General features: G+C 34.0%; 1 protein-coding gene across 1 annotated transcript in view; it reads left to right on the top strand.

Annotated features, from left to right (window-relative positions):
* Positions 1–19,863, top strand: part of Lrp1b (LDL receptor related protein 1B) — a 349,921-nt gene that overhangs the window by 228,484 nt on the left and 101,574 nt on the right. Inside the window, exons 36-37 of the mRNA XM_076928219.1 lie at positions 3,070–3,189; positions 5,049–5,290. Of these exons, the coding sequence (XP_076784334.1) occupies positions 3,070–3,189; positions 5,049–5,290 (362 nt within the window). The remainder of the gene's footprint in view (positions 1–3,069; positions 3,190–5,048; positions 5,291–19,863) is intronic.

The following is a 19,863-nucleotide window of genomic DNA, read 5'->3' as shown; positions in this document are numbered from 1 at the left end:
GTTGTAGAGCGCCATAGACACTCAGCAGAAAATTCTTTGACATCCAATTTAAAAAATTAAAATAAATAAAAGAACATGATTTAAATAAATTTGTGATGTAAGAGGATATATCCACCCCTTTTTTATTTTATGAAGATATTGTTTTAAAGTTCCATGGGCCCCTTCCACAGTCTCTTGTCCTTGACAACTATAAGGAATCCCAGTAATTGCTGCCAAAAAGTCTTGAATTTTCAACTGTGATAGCCAGTTTCATGATCAGGTTTTTTGTTTGTTTGTTTGTTTGATTGATTGTTTTTCTTTTTAGTTTTTTTAAATTATTGGATACTTTACATTCCTGATGTTATTCTTTTTCCCACCCCCCAGAAACCCCTTAATACATCCTTCCTCCTCCTATTTCTATGAAGGTGTGCCCCCACCCATATACCCACTCCCATCTCCCCACCCTCAAATTCTCCATCACTGGGGCATCCAGCCTTCAAGGGAACAAGGCTCTCCTCTCCCACTGGTGCCCAACAAGTCCATCATTCTCTACATATACAGCTGGAGACATGGGTTCCTCCAAAGAAGTGATTTCAGGCAGGAAACTAAATCTTAGGCTAGAACAAGAAAGTTCGCTTCAGACATAAAAATAACTTTGGGTTAGGACAGGGAAGTTGGCTCAGATATTTTGGTCATCCTAATAAGCCCTTAGAAACAGTGATCATGGGAGTGTTCACAGAATTGTGTTTAATGCCTTGCTTGTTCTTTGACTATTTGTGTTTATTTTATTGCTTGTTCCTTGACTATTTGCATCTGTTGTATTGCTAGTTCCTAAACCTAGATCTGACCTTAATACATGCATGCATTTAAAATGGTATAAAAGCAAAAAGGGGGACTGGGATAGGGAAAAAGGTTCAAGGGGGAGGAAATGGGGAAAGGGGATGACATTAAATTATAAATAAATAAATTATCCAATAAAAAAGTTAATATACATTACATCAGGGATTTAACTATTGAACCTTGAAGTATACAAACTATGTATAATTATATTCTAATTTTTATACTATTTATGATATTTTTATATTTTCTAATATTTAGTTGTTATTATAATTTGCAATAATCTCAGATGTCTGTATAACATGATTTGTTAAATAAAATTATTTTATTTTATTAATGATTTTGGTATATGTACACATATGATTTTATGAGCACATGGTGGCTAGAAATTGATTTCATTCCTTTATAACTTTCCACATTGTTTTTTGTGAGATAAAGCCTGTTTCTGAACCTGAACTTCACTTGTTGGTTAAAATATTGATCAGGAAGCTCCAGGGATCTTTCTCTCCCCATTGTTCCCCTTGCCCTGTTGCTGGGATTGCAGGTGTTTGTCTGTTGCCAATATTTTATGTAGGGCACGGGAATCTAAACTTAGATCCTCATGCATGTTTATCCAGCATTGTCCAATGGGCCATCTCCATGGCCTCATAAACATTCTAAAATAATCTATTTTTCCAGCTCTTATCTGTCTAGATTTCTGGTTTTAAAATGACTTACGTTTTATCAAACAACATGTAAAAACTAATTCAGTGTACTTACATGTAGATGTTTCTATACACTTTCTATACCTTTTGAGGAAACTGCTTGTATGGCCCTTTTTCTTATTACCATGTGACATTGAAACTTGGAAAACTAAGATTTATCTATTTTAATTAAAACCACATTATCTTTTCATGGATGTGTCTACGTTTATGTGCAAATACATACAAACACAGAGAGACTCCAAAGACATTAGCTTTAGCAGTATTGATTACCTAAAAGGCCTGAACAACAGGCTTTTCCTGTTTAATGTGTGTTTGTTTACTAACTTTAGAAATTCTGTTCTCAATATTTCCTAATTTTATTCTATTGCAAACGAATGTAACCACAACTATATCTGTCAGTTCAAATAACCATGTTTTCACTATTTCTGTATACCTCTGTTGTAGATTCAACTCAATTCTGAACATTAATTAAATGTGTCTACAATATATAAAATAGTAAAATAGCAATTTCCATTTGATATTGAAGAGAAAAAATGTGTTACCTAGACTTTGCAATTTAGTTTGCTGGGTCCTTCAAGATAGATAGATAGATAGATAGATAGATAGATAGATAGATAGATAGATAGATATGAATACACATATGGATATATAAATATGAATACATATATAGGAAAGTATAAAAATGTTGTTTTGTATTAAATTCAAAACACTTTCTTGAAAAAAACAAAAGGAAGAAAGACCAGAATATAGAATAGAAACAGAAATACCAAAAGACCTTAACAGTGCTGTGTACAGGCCTGGTGAATGTGTGAAATCTGAATAGACTTGAAAAGATCAGGATCCTTTTATAAGATGAAACACAGGTTTAGCTTAGATACCAAGTCCAGAGGTAAGCTGTAGAAAGAGTTGACATCCTCAACAAAGCAGAAAGAACAATCTACTATAATTTAGATGATTAAGTGTGATAGATATATTTTACTTCATCCCCGAATAATTCTTCCTGAAGACACATAAATGTTCATTACACAAAAAGTAGTTGGTACTACAGTACTGCAGGAGTCACTGGAAAAAATGCACAGGTGTAGCACAGGCATAGCACAGGCAACATAATGGGCAAAGTTGAGTGTATACTGTCATAATGTCATTTGCAGGAGTCATTGGGAATAATTGTGTATAGCACTGAAGGGTTATGGAGCGCTAAACAAAAGACAGTTACTTTCCTGCACTAAACCTAAATTGAGGTATGAATTGATCTTAGTCTTATTGTATAATCAGGGCAAATATACAATATGTAGGAAGCAGAGGAATCTATGTGAAAGTGGAAGAAGAAAACACATGGTCAACCTGAACATGTGACTTAGTTCTCAGCTCTACTGATGTCCTTAATTCAGTGGCAAGTTTCAAATCACAGACGTCACCTGTGGCTTCTTGACTTGCTGCTGACATGGCCCTGCTTATTTGCAGATGGCTGTTCAGGTTCTCTGTTTAGTTGTCAGAATAGTCCTTATTTTGCAATGGTGAAGATGGATTCTGAGCTCTTCTCTCACAGATCTCAATGAATGCCTGGTGTTTGGAATATGCTCCCACCACTGTCTAAACACACGAGGATCATATAAATGTGTCTGTGACCAAAACTTTCAAGAACAAAACAACAGCTGTATAGCACAAGGTAAGGTAATTAAAAAGACATTTCAATTCTTCATGAATATCTTAAGGGGAAAATTTGGTACATTGCATTTTAACAAAAGACCTATTCTAAATAATATGAAATATTTAGATATTAAGGCAATCAATGTGGCTATTTTATTTTGAAATGTAAAATATATTTTCCTTTAATTAAAAATATCCTGTTTTTATTCTGGAAACTTCCAAAGCCTCATGTGTGACCACATTTTAAAACTTGCAGTAAATCCTGGTAGCTTGTATTGCTGCACCATTGCTCAGTGTACCACTAAAGCTTGTTTGCTTGTGTCTCTACCTTATTTTCTTAAATAGTCTAGGTCAAAGTGATTTACAGAGAAATTATTAAAGATAGAGCAAAGAGCAAAAAAGTATTAAAATTACTTTGTATTTGTAGCAATTTGTCAGTAGAATAAAAAATTTAAGCACCAGTCTTATAGTCTAAATGAAGTAATTTCATTCTTTTCAGTGAAGGTAGAAAACATATTTTACAGCTGTAAAACCATAAAAGTGTAAGGACTGTGATTATAAAGAGAAGGAGATTTGTGTAGGACCTTTCAATGTTTGAATATAAAATCTTATTTCTAAATTTTGTATCTTTTCAACTTATCACCACATTTTTTTTTTTATTTAAAAGACAGGTATGGTGCTAGACTTCTGAATATATATTTTAATTGCTCATGTATTTTATGCAATTATCTAGTTTTAATATCATCAGCTACACCATATGATTGATAAGAAGTGAATATGAGAAAAATGGTGCAATGTCATTTATCATGTGTGAATGATGTTAAGTGTACTTAAATTTGAATCCTATGACCATACTTTCCACACTACATGGCCTAGAGGAAGTCACTGAAGTATTTGAGACTTGATTCTTCATTTATAAAATTTCAGTATCATATCTATTTCCATGATTTCTGTAAGAAATTGAAATAAGTTGAAAAGGAATCAACATAATATCTAAAAGAGAATAAATATTGAGTAATAATTATGCTATCAAATGAGTTAATGTATATTATCAATTTCTGTGATGCAAAGTGTGACCGAAACTGACATAATTCAGACTATCTTATGCACCTAAGTGTGATTTTTACAAGTACATTACATAATATTGTTATTATGGTTATTTACAAGAACTATATATGCATTGCATTTGGTCTAGGTTTCAATTAATATTTTAATAATATTAGAATTCTCACTGTGGTTTTCCTTTTTCAATAAATGTGAAAATAATATTACTATGTGTTACAGGTGTCACAACCTATGGTACATTCTCTTATTTGATTGGAAATAAATTGAAATTACAAAATCTTAATGTAACACGGAACAAAATCTGTTTAAAAAAAACAGAGCAGTTATGGAGCTTTTATAAAGCCTTTGGTTGAATCTCTACCCTCTCCAAAAAAAAGAGAGAGAGACAGAGAGAGAGAGAGAGAGACAGAGACAGAGAGACAGAGAGACAGAGATAGTTAATACTATAGGAACTCATGTCATAAGATAACATTTAAATACCAAAAATCAAAACATCAGATCACAGCATGTTGTGACTTGCCAAAGACATCCATTTTAAATCCTTAATTTATGCACATAAATTAAGCTTTGTACTTAAAATGGAAGTAGATACTAATGATTATTGTGGAAAAGTGTTAAGCAGAGGTCAAATATTATGAAGAGTTTTTTAAAAGGTATAAAACTAGTTGATTTTCTCCTTGGAAAAAATCTGTATAAAGAATAACAGTTCAAAATAATTTAAAGAATAACAGTTCAAAATAATTTAAAGTATATCATCAGTTTTGCTCTAGTTGAAATTTCCTCTATTTTGTATTTTATTATAATAATCTGCAGGCTCTGAAGATCAAGCTCTCTACATAGCTAATGACACTGACATCCTGGGTTTTGTATATCCATTCAACTACAGTGGCGGTCATCAGCAGATTTCTCATGTTGAACATAATTCAAGAATAACAGGGATGGATGTATATTATCAAAGAAATGTGATTGTCTGGAGTACTCAGTTTAATCCAGGCGGGATTTTCTACAAAATGATCGATGCCAGAGAAAAGAGACAAGCGAATAGTGGCTTGATTGTAAGTAAATAACAGAAAATTCAAAGGCCATGCCTTCTCTCAGCATCCTTATTGTTTAAAAAAAAAAAAAACAAAGTATCTGAAGAATTAAGATAATCAGTTACATGATAATCATACCACATAGAAATAAATATTTCTATTTTCACCAAAGCATATTTACTGTAAATTCTGCTTTGCTTGAATATATTTGGCATTGCTACATAGGAATGAAAATGAGTAGCAGCTGACTGTTTTGAACACATCATATTTTATATTTAAAATGTATACATATTATGATCTGAAGCATTTTTTATCTTTATGTTCCAATGGGAAAATATGTGTGCTTTTTCCATTAGAAAGTAACATAACATGAAGAAAATTGTTTCAATTTTAAGGATATTATAAATCTACTTATGAGACAAGAAACCAACTAGAGTTTCAATATTCCTTCTTTCTTTTGAGAATTGCATTTTGGAGAGTGTTTAGCTGATACAGGAAGGGAATGTTCATTACCATTGCTAGCTATAAGAATAAAAAAGCAGACCACTTGTTTAGAATTGCAGTTGTTGACAATCTCTATTTGCATTACATCATTTAAAGTTATTTCATATTTTGGTTTTAATATAACCTGGGAGGAAAAGAAAAATGAACACTTACTTACTTTAAAGGAGCCTGGCCTGTTTTCCATACAATTCAAAAGTCAAGTGATACTACAGAAATGTCTAACTGCATTCAAATACTTGAAATGGACCATGGAACCTGTTTAGATTCCTCATTATTATTTTTTTTACAACAGAATCTATCATAAATATCTAAACCACATGAGTTATCACTGATGCAGCTTAGAACACACTCTAACTTTATACCACAATAAAGATTTAAGCTACACAAATGCCACTTGATGCTGTGTTGAGCATATTTTAATTATATTTTCAATGTATTCTTTATGTTTTCAGTTAAGTGAATATATTTTGTTGGAGGGAGAGGGAGAGCTCATGAGTGCAGGTGAGGTGCCTTAGAAAGACAGAAATTCATGGCGTTAAGAGTTACAGATAGTGGCAAGCAATCTAACATGGGTATTCTGAGAACTTGGGCTTTGAAAAAGCTGCTCACATTCATAATTCCTGTGATATCTCTTCAGGTATCATTTTTAAATAAAATTAACTAATAAATTCAGGTTCAGAATAGAACAACTGTTTATACATTTTTTTGTGTGCAACTGAGTTCTTTCTTCAGATATTCCTATCATAAACAGTGTTAGGTAAGTTTTACTTCTACTCAGAATGGGTCCAGGACAGAGAGGAGTCATTTAGCAGATCATTCTGTCCTCCATATTGCAGAACTGTCCTTTCTCTCTGCCAGACCACAAGATAACACATATTCATTGTGTGAGCAACATTTAGCTGTAAAAATGATGTCTGCTCTAATATCAATCATAAAAATGAAGGTTGCTTGTGACCTCGTTTTCTTGCTCTTGGTGTCATGAAATGCATTCATGGGCCTGGTTTGAATTTTGTTCCTGTTCTCCATCATTTCTTTAGTTTCCCTGACCTAATTTTAGGTATTGGATTAAAAACAAATTAAGTACATATCACATGATTATTATAGATCATCCACATGTAAATATATTAGTTTTTTTATTAACCGGTCCATTGGATGTACTATATAACTGCATTGCTAAAATTGAATGACAGAATGCTGTTTGTTGTATGCTGTACCTAAGACGATTTATAGTTCTGATATCCGATCTGATGTTTGTTTTTTAAAAATCACTTACATGTTTAATTTTTGTATAATTGTGAACACAAATTATTTTATTTAATTTAGTTCTTGGATAGATTTCTATATAATCAATGTTAATAAGCATAATTTTGTAGATTAGATGCCAAAACATTTAATATTTGATACTGAAGTTTTTATTTGTATTCAGGCAGATGTACATGTATGTACATTTTATTTATAGAGTATACACATTTATTTGCAGTCATGTCTATAGCTTTCTGTCACTTCATTAGAAAACAGCTTGTAATCAGTGGTAAAGGTTTCATTAGACTTGTCTGAAACAGGATGTGACACCTAACATTGAAACAGTATATGACACCTAATGTATTGAAATTACTGTGATGAATTTGTTACATGGTCTAGACTATTTTCTCCAGTGCTTTCAGAAAGAACATAGTGAGCAATATTCACCTGGGAAGCTAAGATTATTGTAGGATAACACTTTCTGCCAAAGAGCTAATAGTTGATTCAATGCAATATCATAGAGCGGGGGACTGCTGAGCCATGGGTTTTACCAGTTGTCCATTCATGACTTTCCACCAGCATTTCAACACTAAAATGTCTTTTAAAAGTCAAGGCTCTCCTAATGAAGACAATTACATTGTGTACTTCACTACTACTTTGTAATACCATTGCTTTATGTATCGAGATGCAAGAGTCTATTCTGACCGCTTCAACTTAGTGTAAATTTCAGATAAATTAACATCTCTGACTCTCAGTTGTACATCTGAAAAAAACGTTTACAGTCAACTTCTAAAGCCCATTCAAGGTAATGAACATTTGTGATTTCACAAAGACAGGCAATAGAATATGTGTCTGTCAACTTTTACCTGGGCCTGTTAATTCTCTGAAATCCATATGTGTATAAAGAAATATTTTTTCATGTCAGGTAAAAGTGTGTTTTTTTAATAGCTGCCAGCTGGTCATCAATTAGTTCAGAAAGCATAAAATATATTTTGGGTTCTAAGTTTTCATATAAATATTAAAAAATAGTGACTGGGGCTTCTATACTTCTTAGAAAACAAAACTCAAGACATTTCCACCAAGATGGTGTTGACATATGTACTTTTCCCTAAATCTAAAGATAAAGAAGAGAAAAGTCACAGAATCAAATGCTGACTACATTAGGATTTTTCTAACAATTTCTTTTAGTTTTTAATTTTTTTTATTAAAAATTTTACATATACATTTTGAGCATATTTTCCCCAGACTCATCCTAATTCTCCTCTCTTCCATACATACTCAACTGCATGTTTTTCCCCACCATCTTACTTTACAAACTATTAAAAAAAAAACCAAAAAATTTGAAAAGCAAAACATACAAATTAAAAAAATAAAGCAATATTAAAAATTACCAAAAAACAAAACAAAAAAAAGGTTCACTAAAAATGGAGTTTGTTTTGTATTTACCTGTTTTTCCTATACTCAGGGCCTGAGTTAGGAAATAGTTGCCACTTCATTAAAGAAAACTAATTTTCTCTTTCCCAGTATCCATTAGAAATAGCTAATAGGTTAGGGGTGGGCTTTTGTGTTCCCTTCTCCTTCTCAGTTCTAGAATAATGTCTGTTCTGAAGCTCTGCATGTCTTGTGTGTGCTGTCCTGGTCTCTATGAGTTTGTACCTGTATTGATCCTGTGATGACTGGAAGACACTGTTTTCTCAGAGTCAACTACTACCTCTGGCTCTTGAAATCTATGTCCTCTTCCTCATAGATCCCTGAGCACTGATGGAAAAGGTTTGATAAAAAAAACATCTGATTTAGGACAGAGTGCTCCAAAGCTCTCTCATTCTCAGAACATTTTCAAGGTGTGGACACTTTGTTAATTGCCAACTACTGAAAGAAGCTTCTTTGATGAAGGTTGAGTAATTCTCTGCATCATGGGTATAGCAATCTGTAATTACAAGTCATTTTGTCACTACAGTACTTTTGCAAAATAATAATGGGATTTCCCATAGGCCCATGACCTACCTAATCTGCAGATTTCTGGCCACATTTGCAGTGACAAATATGGGTTCCATCTCATATTGGGCCTTAAAATCCAATAAAAATGTAGTTGGTTACTCCCATACCATTTATGCCAGGATTGTACTAGTATATTGGCAGCCATGTTTCTGTTGCCAGAAGCACTGTTGCTAACTGGGCGATATTGATATTTACTTTTCTTTTAACATTACTTTTCTGGTAGCCTGCAGAGTAACCTTTGCTTTGCTCAATTGCTTCAGAGATACTTGCTTTCCTGTTGTCCTTCATTTCCTCTGGTTATTACATTCTTTCTTGCTCCTCTTCCATGGGATTCCCTGAGCTTTGAGGAGAAGGATTTAAGAGAGACATTCTATTTAGAGCTGTGTATTCTTAGGTCTCTTTCTCTCTCTGGGTAATGTTTGGCTGTGGGTCTCTGTATATTTTCCATCTGTTTCAGGAGGAAGCCTCTCTGATGATGGCTGAATCCAAGAATACAGCCTTGGTTCTTAGTTACCCCAGATGTGTCTGCTGTCTCATCTTGTAGAGTAGAACTTTTCCAAAATCAGAGATCAGTTAGTTATTCCCACACTATATGTGCTACTATTGTTCTAGCACATCCTTCACTAGAACAGCAATATAGATAAAAGGGACTGTAAGTGGGTTGATGTTTTAAGTTGTTCCCCCCCCCCCTTTGGTAACCTGCAGATTACCTTCCATATGAAAGACACTAGTATGTAAAGGTGAAGGTTCTATGCACTCACTGATCAACTTGTTCATTTTTAATGAGTTAAGTGATTTCATCAGCCAATGGAGCTTTGTTATCATTTGTGAAGTGCAACCCATTGTCTTAGGAATAATAACCTGGGTTGTTCAAGAATTTTCATGGGATGCCTTTGGCCAACAACTCAACTGATATAACCACACATAACTAATAGCTTCTTTGGTTGACAAGAAATGGCAAGCTATGGCTTTGTCTTCCTTATTCTTGAGACTTTATTAAAATCACATTCTTAATTTTAAGAGTTTTCTACTACACTAGGTTATTATAATACCTCTCTATGCTCCTCAGTTCTAGCCATCTCTCTCTACTTTTGCCTCATTTATACCATTCCCCTTCCCACTCACGACCTAATTCTCCAGTTCCTGTACCTCCTGTTTCCATTCTCCCCAAAAGTCTATTCCATTTCTCATCCCCAGAAAAAGAAATTGTGTCTCCTATTAGTCCTTTCCTTTATTCCTAAATTCTTGAAGTCTTTTGATATGTGACCTCATGAAACAAATTGTGAAATATTCCTTCAGTTCATAATTTGTCTAATAATTTGGAGAGTATTGGCATTAATTCTTTGAAAGTCTGCTGGAATTCTTTATTAAAACTGTCTGATCATCAGCTTTTGTTGATTTGGTGACTTATTTTCTCTAGTGCGTATTTTTGTCAAATATCACTTCACTGTAGTCAAGTATTCGAAAGGATTGTTTTGGCTATCCTGGGTCAATTGTGGTTTATGGTGAATTTTGAGGTGTTTGTTGTAATTTCTTTTTTGTATTAAACATTTCAACTTACTTCTTTTGTTTCATCTCTGTGTCCCCTGTTTAAATCCAACTTGAGCATGGCAGATGTTCCTTTTGATATGTTCCTATATTTGGCTTACAAGTATTTTGCTGAGGATTTTCCAACTGATGTTTGTGGTGCCTTGAATATACTTGAACAAGGGAGTGGAACAATTAGGAGGTGTTGGAGTATCTGTTGCCTTGTTAGAAGAAGTCTATCACTGTGGGTGTGGGCTTTGAGACCCTTCTGCTAGCCATATGTAAGAAAGTCTTTTCCTTGCTATGCTTTCTTTTTCTTCTTCTTTCTTTCTTTCTCTTTTTCTTTCTCTCTTTCTTTGTTTCTTTCTTTCTCTCTCTCTCTCTCTCTCTCTCTCTCTCTCTCTCTCTCTCTCTCTTTCTTTTTTCTTTCTTTCTTTCTTTTTGCTTCATCAGTAATCATTTTATTCTATACATTAGAAGGAACATTTTTCTTCCTTAAGTATTTTTAATTTATTCTTTGTTGAGTTCATAAATGTTTACAATGTACCTTGATCATATGCTCCCCTAAATCTTCACCCCTGCCCTCAGACATTCCAAACACTTTTCATTCCTATCCTGGAGCTTCTTCTCCCCACTGACTTCAATTAGTGCTGCCCTTACTACTGACTTTATCTTGTTCAGGTCTATGCAAACAGCCATAGCTGCTGTATGTTCAGAAGTACAAGAGCAACTTCAAGAACATTACTAACCTAAGACAGAAGTGCATTGCTTTTGATAATGCATATTCCATGATGAATAAGAAAGGCATTCTTGTCAGAACAACCTAACACAGGCTCAGTCTTGTTAATGAAATAAAAAAGGTGTAGAAGTGGAGAGCCTTTGGGGATGTTTGGCAAGAATCTAACATGGGCCAAGGACACGAAAATGGGCTGCTTGGTAGGAATATGACATTGGCCAAGGACAAGGAAGTAGGCTTCAGGCAAGAATCTGACATTATGGTAGAACAAAGAAGTAATTTCAGGTAGGAATGTAAATCTTAGGCTAGAACAAAGAAGTAGTGTCAGGCAGGATCCTAAATATTAGGCTACAACAAAGAAGTAATTTCAGACAGGAATATAAAAAAATGTTACTCCCATGACATTTATGCCAGGATTGTACTAGTATATCGGCAGCCATGTTTCTGTATGGAGTATGCCACAAATCCAATTTGATGATGGTTGTTGACTTAGGTGGGGTTACTACTCCTGTGATAAAATGCCAATATCCAAAGCACCTGGGGGTGGAAAAGGTTTATACACTAGTAATTCTATGTAACTATTCATCAAAAGCAGTGAGGGCAGAAACTCAAGCAGGCAGAAACAAGGAGGCTGGAGCACATGCAGAGCTCATGAAGAGGTACTGCTTACTGCCTTGTTCCCAGGGCTTCCTCAGCCTGCTTTCTTTTTATTTGTTTTTTTTTCTGGTTATTATTATTATTATTATTATTATTATTATTATTATACATTTTCTTTATTTCAAATGTTATTCTCTTTCCTTGTCCCGCCCCCTAGAGCCCCCTTATGCTATCATCCTCTCCCTGCTTCTATGAGGGTGTTCCCCCACCTGCCCACCCATTCCCACCTCCCTACACTCAAATTCTTCTACACTAGGGCCTCGACCCTTCACAGGACCAAGAACCTCTCCTCTCACTAATGCTTGACAAGGCCATCCTCTGATACATATGCAGCTGGAGCCATGGGTCCTGCTATGTGTACTCCTAGGTTGGTGGTTTAGTCCCTGGGAGCTCTGAGGGGGGTCTGGTTGATATTGTTGTTCTTTCTATAGATTGTAAACCCATTCAGCTCCTTCAGTCCCTCTTCTAACTACTCCATTGGTGACCCTGTGCTCAGTCCAATGGCTATGAGCATCCGCCTCTGTATTTGTCGGGCTCTGGCAGAGCCTCTCAGAAGACAGCTACTTCAGGTTCCTGTCAACATGTACTTCTTGGCATCCACAATAGTGCCTGAGCTTGGTGACTGTATATGGGATGGATTCCCAGGTGTGAGAGTCTCTGGACAGTCCCTCCTTTAGTGTCTACTCCACACTTCTTCTCAGTATTTGCTCCCATGAGTATATTGTTCCCCTTTCCAAGAAAAACAGAAACACTCACACTTTGGTCTTCCTTCTTCTTGAGCTTCATGTGGTCTGTGAATTGTATCTTGGATAATCTGAGCTTTGGGAATAATATCCACTTACCAGTGAGTGCATACCATGTGTGTTCTTTTGTAATTGGGTTACCTCACTCAGGATATTTTCTAGTTCCATCCATTTGCCTAAGAATTTCATGGATTCATTGTTTTTAATAGCAGAGTAGTACTCCATTGTATAAATGTGCCACATTTTCTGTATGCATTCCTCTGTTGAAGGACATCTTGGTTCTTTCCAACTTGTGGCTATTATAAGTAAGGATGCTATGAGCAAAGTGGAGCATGTGTCCTTGTTAAAAGTTGGAAGATCTTCTGGGTTTATGCCTAGGAGTGATATATCTTGGTCCTCAGGTAATACTATGTCCAATTGTCCAATTATCTGAGGAAACACCAGACTGATTTCCAGAGTGGTTGTATCAGCTTACAATCCCACCAACAATGGAGGAGTGTTCCTCTTTATCCATGTCCTCACCAGCATTTACTGTCACCTGAGATTTTGATCTTAGCCATTCTGACTGGTGTGAGGTAGAATCTCAGAGTTGTTTTGATTTGCATTTCCCCAATGACAAAGGATGTTGAACATTTCTTTACGTGCCCCTTGGCCATGAGAGTATACTTAAGTGACCCCAAAAATTCTACTGTAGAACTCCTAAACCTAATAAACAACTTCAGCAAAGTGGCTGAATATAAAATTAACTCAATCAGTAGCCTTCCTCTACTCAAAGGATAAACAGGCTGAGAACGAATTTAGGGTAATGACACCCGTCACAATAGTCACAAATAATATAAAATACCTTGGCGTGAATGTAACTAAGCAAGTGAAAGAAATATATGACAAGAACTTCAAGTCTCTGAAGAAAGAAATAAAAAAAGATCTCAGAAGATGGAATGGTCTCTCATGCTCATGGATTGGCATGATCAATATAGTAAAAATGGACATCTTGCTGAAAGCAATCTACAGATTTCATGCAATATTCCAACTCAATTCTTCATAAAGTTAGAAAGAGCAATTTGCAAATTCATTTAGAATAACAAAAAAAACCAGTTTAGTGAAAACTATACTCAATAATAAAAGAACTTTTGGGAAATTACCATCCTGACCTCAAGTTGTTTTACAGAGAAATAGTGATAAAAAAACTGTATGGTATTGGTACAGAGACAGGCAGGAAGATCAATGGAATAGAATTAAAGACCCAGAAATGAACCCACACATCTATGGTCACTTGATTTTGACAAAGGAGCTAAAACCATCTAGTGGAAATAAGAACATTGTAAACAAATGGTGCTGGTTCAATTGAAGGTCAGCATGTAGAAGAATGGAAATTGATCCGTTCTTATCTCCTCGTACAAAGCTCAAGACCAAGTGGATCAAGGACTTCCACATAAAACCAGATACACTGAAACTAATAGAGGAGAAAATTGCGAAGACCCTCAAACACATGGGCACAGGGGAAAAGTTCCTGAACGTAACACCAATGGCTTATACTCTAACATCAAGAATTGACAGATGGGACCTCATAAAATTGCAAAGCTTCTATAAGGCAAAGGACACTCAATAGGACAAAATGGTAACCAACAAATTGGGAAAAGATTTTTAACAATCCTATATCTGATAGAGGATTAGTATCCAATATATACAAGGAACTCAAGATGTTAGGCTTCAGAGAATCAAATAACCTTATTAAAATGGGGTACAGAGCTAAACAAAGAATTTTCCTGGCTTCTTTCTGATCAAGATGTATAACTCTCAGCTTCTCCAGAGCTAGCTAGCCTGCCTGTATGCTGCCATATTTCCCACCTTGATCATAATGGGCTGAACTGAATCCATAAGCCAGCCCCAATTTAATGTTCTCCTTTATAAGAGTTGGGTTAGTCATAGTGTTTCTGTACAGCAAAGGAAATCCCAACTAAGATGAAGCTAATCAGAAAAATTGTGCTATAGTTCTCTCTGTGTCTCTGTGTCTGTCTGTCTGTCTGTCTGTCTGTCTGTCTGTCTCTCTCTCTCTCTCTCTCTCTCTCTCTCTCTCTCTTTCTCTCTCTCTGTGTGTGTCTGTAGTATATTTCTTAATCTGATTTTTGGTATTAGAGTATTATTGACTTAATAGGAATTTGGGTGTGTTTGTTCTTTCTCTATTAATAGAATAAATTTTAAAGAATTTTTTATAAAGATCTTTTATAATTTCAATTTTAAAAAGCATTTTTGTTTTGAAGATATTCTAGAATTTTTTTGTGAGTCCAGCTTTTGTTGCTGTTATTGTGTTGTTTTTGCTGCTGTTGTTGTTGGAAGGCTTTATACTTCTGCTTAGATCTTTTTATTTATGAATCTGATTAGGATACTTATCTGTTTTTGTTTGACTTTGATGATGGATCTAGAAATCCATTCATTTCTTTTAGTATTTTAATTTCATAGAGTTCCCTTAGGATAGTCTTAATTGAGTTCACATCTTCTATATATATAATGTAAATGTTATAGAGAAAATAAGTTATTAAAATCATCTACTATTTTTGAATTTATCTGTATCTTTAAGTTCAGAAATACCGTGCCAGACTTTAATATATATATATTATATATACATATATATATGTATATATATACATTCTAATCAAATGGGCAATTAACCAATAAGACATTACAATTATATATATATATATATATATATATATATATATATATATATATATGATTAGAATGAAGTGCTTTATATTTTTTTGTTTAATTTTAATTTCACATATATTTTTCAGATATAATATCAACACTCATTTGGTTCCCTGTTTCAAACATGGATTTTGTTTCTTTCTTCAACATTTTGAATTTTATTGATTATTTTATTTATTTACACTTCAAATGTTATCCTCCTTCCAAGTTAAACCTCCTATCCCTTCTTCCGTTCCCCCTGCTTCTATGAGGGTGCTCCCTCACCCACTCATTCCCTTCAGCCTCAGCACCCTAGCATTCTCCTGCACTGGGCCATCCATTGAGCCTCCACAGGACCAAGGAGATTGCCCCACTATTGATCCTCTGCTACATATGCAGCTAGAGCCATGGGTCCCTCCATGTGTACTTTTTAGTAGGTGGTTTAGTCTCTGGTAACTTTGGCGGGGGGGGGGGTGTCTGGTTGGTTTGTGTTGTTAATCTTCCTGTGAGGCTGCTAACCCCTTCAGCTCCTTCAGTCCTTCCCCTAACTCTTTCATTGGGGACCCCACGTTTAGTATGATGGATAGCTGCACAAATCTACTTCTGTATTGGTCAGGCAGGATCAGGTGTGGGACATGACTGGGGAGAAGTACAGAGGATTTTGTTTCTTAATTTGTTCAACTAACCTGTGTTTTGAGGATGAAGAGGTGAGACCATCAGTATTTAACATTATTTTTGAAAAGTGTGTGTTGATGATAATCTTTTTTTTCAATTTGTTTTTCTTATCTTTTTGTTTGTTAACAGTAACTTTCTTTTTCATTCTTATTTTCTATATTCTTTTGACTCAGCTTATTTCTGTTTTTAGTCTAAATTATTCCTTGAAATATTTTCTGTAGGGATAGTTTCATGGGCATGGTTTATCCTGTTTATATCACAAGGAAAGAGTGTATCATCAACTATGGCAGAAAGTTTGGAAGGGTATAGAACTCTTATCTTGACAGCCATAATTTAGTAGAGTTTGTAGTTCTAGGCTCTTTTAGCTTTCAAAGGTTCTACTAAGAAATCAGCTGCTATTCTGATGTGTTTTTCTTTATATGTAACTTGTTTTATTCTCTCTTGCAGTTTCCAATATTTTTTCTTTTTCCTATGTAGTTAATATTTTAACTATGCTGTTCTAAGGGAAATTAACTTTACTTGACTTGTTTGATTGGTGTTTTGTGTGCTTTTTTTTCTGTATATGTGTGCATTTCCTTAATATTGGGCAGTTTTCTTACATTATCTAACTGAATATATAGTTTATTGCCCTGAGGTTCTTTCCCTTCATTTATAACTGTAATTAGAAGATTTTTATTTTAATGGTATCCTCAAGTCCTTTTATGTTCTCTCTCTTTCTCTCTCTCTTCTCTCTTTCTTTTTCTCTCTCTCTTTCTCTGTGTGTGTGTTTATGTATGTTTAATTTTTTGTTAGTATTTGTTTGTGTAGTCTAATTACTTTATTTAATCTTCTAGTCCCAATATTCTGTTTTATATACTCTATTCATTTGATCTATAAGGCTATCTGGTGAGTTTTCTAATTGATTTATTAAATTTTAAACTTCATCCTCCATTTCAGCTTGGACGGTTTTTTTCAATATTTTCATTTCTTTATAATACTCAGCTTCAAATCCTGAATTGTCTTCACCATTTCATTCACACATATGGTTGTGATTTGGGGGAATTATTCAGGCATTTATTACTGTTATCATTAAAGTCATTTAGCTTATTGTGTCCTCATTAAACTACTTGAATTCTTTGGCTACGTTTATGATTGAAAATACAAATTATATGTCCTGGTGCACATTTAGGTAATTCTCATCTGAGAAAAACTTGTACATAACTGGTGAGTTTGGCAAGAGGTAGATGTGGATAATATACCATCATTGCTATTCAAATTATTTTAATTTTGTGATGAGTCCTGGGCTCATAGAGTTCTTTTTATAGTTCTGTGTCTGATGGCAGTTGCCTTACATCTTTCTAATATGTGTTTGTCTCATACTAAACTTGGGAATGCAATGAATGCCTAAGGAAAGGCATATAGCTTAAATAGGTAGGCTAATAGAAGGTGGCTTTATAAACTTGGTCACTAGATTATCTTAAAATATTTAGGTGAATGTAACATTTTAAAAAACAAAACATGATTTCCAGAGTTTCAATAATTGAATTCATCTTTAATCAGTTTTTCAGTTTCTATTTTAAATCAAATATGTTCAGTAAAATATCTTTATTACTGCAGCTAAAATTGTAACAGGTAATACACACTAGTAAGAATAGTACAGAGGATTTAAAATTAAAGTAGTAACTTCCAATTTTGTTACAGTTAAGCTGTTAGTTTTTCTGTAAGGTTTAATTCATTTATTCATTTGACTAATATTTTAATAGGTCTCTAACTTACCTGTGTATTTAGAAATCTTGGCAGAATAAAGACCTTCTGATTTTTCTGAAGAAACTAGTCAACACATGTCTTTCAGGTTGTGCAATAATTTTAATGAAAACTTTGTCAGAATTGTCACTCGCTTAAACTATCTCAGAAGGGACATGTCACTATGGGGCATTAGTTTTGACCTCTTCATTTGCCTAAAGAACAAATGAATATATTTTTGTTTTATTTCATATGGAACATGATTTGATTTGTTTTGCTTTTCTTTCTGTTTTTGTAGTATTAAGTGATTCTTTGGCTAAGTTTATGTTTTTGTTTTATTTCATGTAAAACTAGGCAATTCTCTTTCCTGCCTCTGTGACTTACTTTTTTTCTAACCTGTTTCTGTTTATCAGATAGAGTTAAAATTGTAACAAGAGATTTCTCTTTTTCTCTATTTCTTAAGATCTATTTAGTATGAGCCACCTAATACTATGGTAATACTATTATAATGGGTAATACTATTCAACATACTTGTGATTCCATGAGACTCAAACCCTACACAAAGAACTATTAGAAACTGAGGAATACTGAAAGTGAAAGAAATAGTCCTATACAGGGAAGTGCAGAGTAATTGGTTATCTGTTACCAAGTGATCAGCCATAAAAATGTACATATAATTAATGTTATAAAGACTAAGGAGGTTATATATCTGTGCTCAGGAATATATAAGCATGTGCCAATAATAAGTGAGAAGACGATGAATTGTAAAGACAGCAAACAGCGGTATATGGGAGGGTATAGAAAATTTTAAAAAGAAGAAGGAAATGATATAATTGCAATTTAATATTTTTATGAAAGCCCTTGAGTCATAATGAGGAATGGCCTCTTTCTTTTCTTCCTCTTTCTATAAATAAATCTCTATCTGTTGTATCAGCGAACTCTCAGTACTATGAATCACTGTCTCTAATAACATGCTTCATTTGCTACCAGCATTCCATAAGAATTAATATTGTTACTGATATTATCAGCATTTCAGTTATAATTAATTGAATACAGCCATCTTTGACACAATATTCAGCTTTAGTGGGTCTAACAGGAAGCATTCCTTGATCTTGAAACCAGAATATAGATTCAACCACAGAAATCTGCAAGCATAGATACCATCATAAAACTTCAAACAATAAGAAAGTCCAAAATAGTCACATAGAAATACTTTATCCATTAGTCTCAGAGAATTTTCTTAAATGAAAATTATCTAGATGGACCCCAGGAAATACAAAATAAAGGATCAGTCAGAAACTTTATGAAAGAATTAAGGACTTTAAGGAAAACAGGAACAAACATCTCAGAATGGATTTATGTGTGTCACACTACCATGATCCACTGTGCTTAAAATAAATGTCAGCCCTTTTCATTTTTCTAGACATGTACGTTATACTATAAATTCAAACTAAATTTTATTTTTATTTAAAGAATTTACTCAGTTCAAGTCGTCAAAACATTTACCTTGAAAAAGTTCACTAAATATGACTTCCATATTCTTTTAAATGTGAGAGATGGAGTTTCATAGATGAAAGTGGCTCAAGATATCACGTGTAAAATTAAAGAATAACCAGCATTTTCAGCATAAATGAAGTAAAAACAAAGAGACTAATTTCAAGCAGTAGTAAGTTGTATGAAATTTCCATACTTTTGGTAGTTGTATTATTAAGACAAGAAGTTGAGTTTGTATATTTAAATCTGATAAAAGGAATAGTAAATATTTTCTTATGATCAAGGTGGATCAGCAACACATTTTCTTCACAGTAAGGGTTTATTCTGCTTGTGTATCAGCATAAGTATTCAATAACAGACATAAAACAGTGTAGAACAGCAACACCCAGTTTTTCCTGTTATTAAAATTATGATTTACACTAACATGCAGTGTATATGCCACTTAGTGATATATTTGCTTTTATATTCTGATAATCTAAACAAATACAGTTTTTTTTTACTCACGATGAATCCCTGATATCACAAGGGAGAAATTGCTTCCGGGGTCCATAGTTTATTGAAGGCAACTTTCTTTCTCTTAGGAATTACTGGTCAGCAGCAGACAGTACCTT

The sequence above is a fragment of the Arvicanthis niloticus genome, chromosome 2 (assembly GCF_011762505.2).
Source record: "Arvicanthis niloticus isolate mArvNil1 chromosome 2, mArvNil1.pat.X, whole genome shotgun sequence".
Lineage (NCBI taxonomy): Eukaryota > Metazoa > Chordata > Mammalia > Rodentia > Muridae > Arvicanthis > Arvicanthis niloticus.
This window is presented reverse-complemented; position numbering and strand designations above follow the sequence as displayed.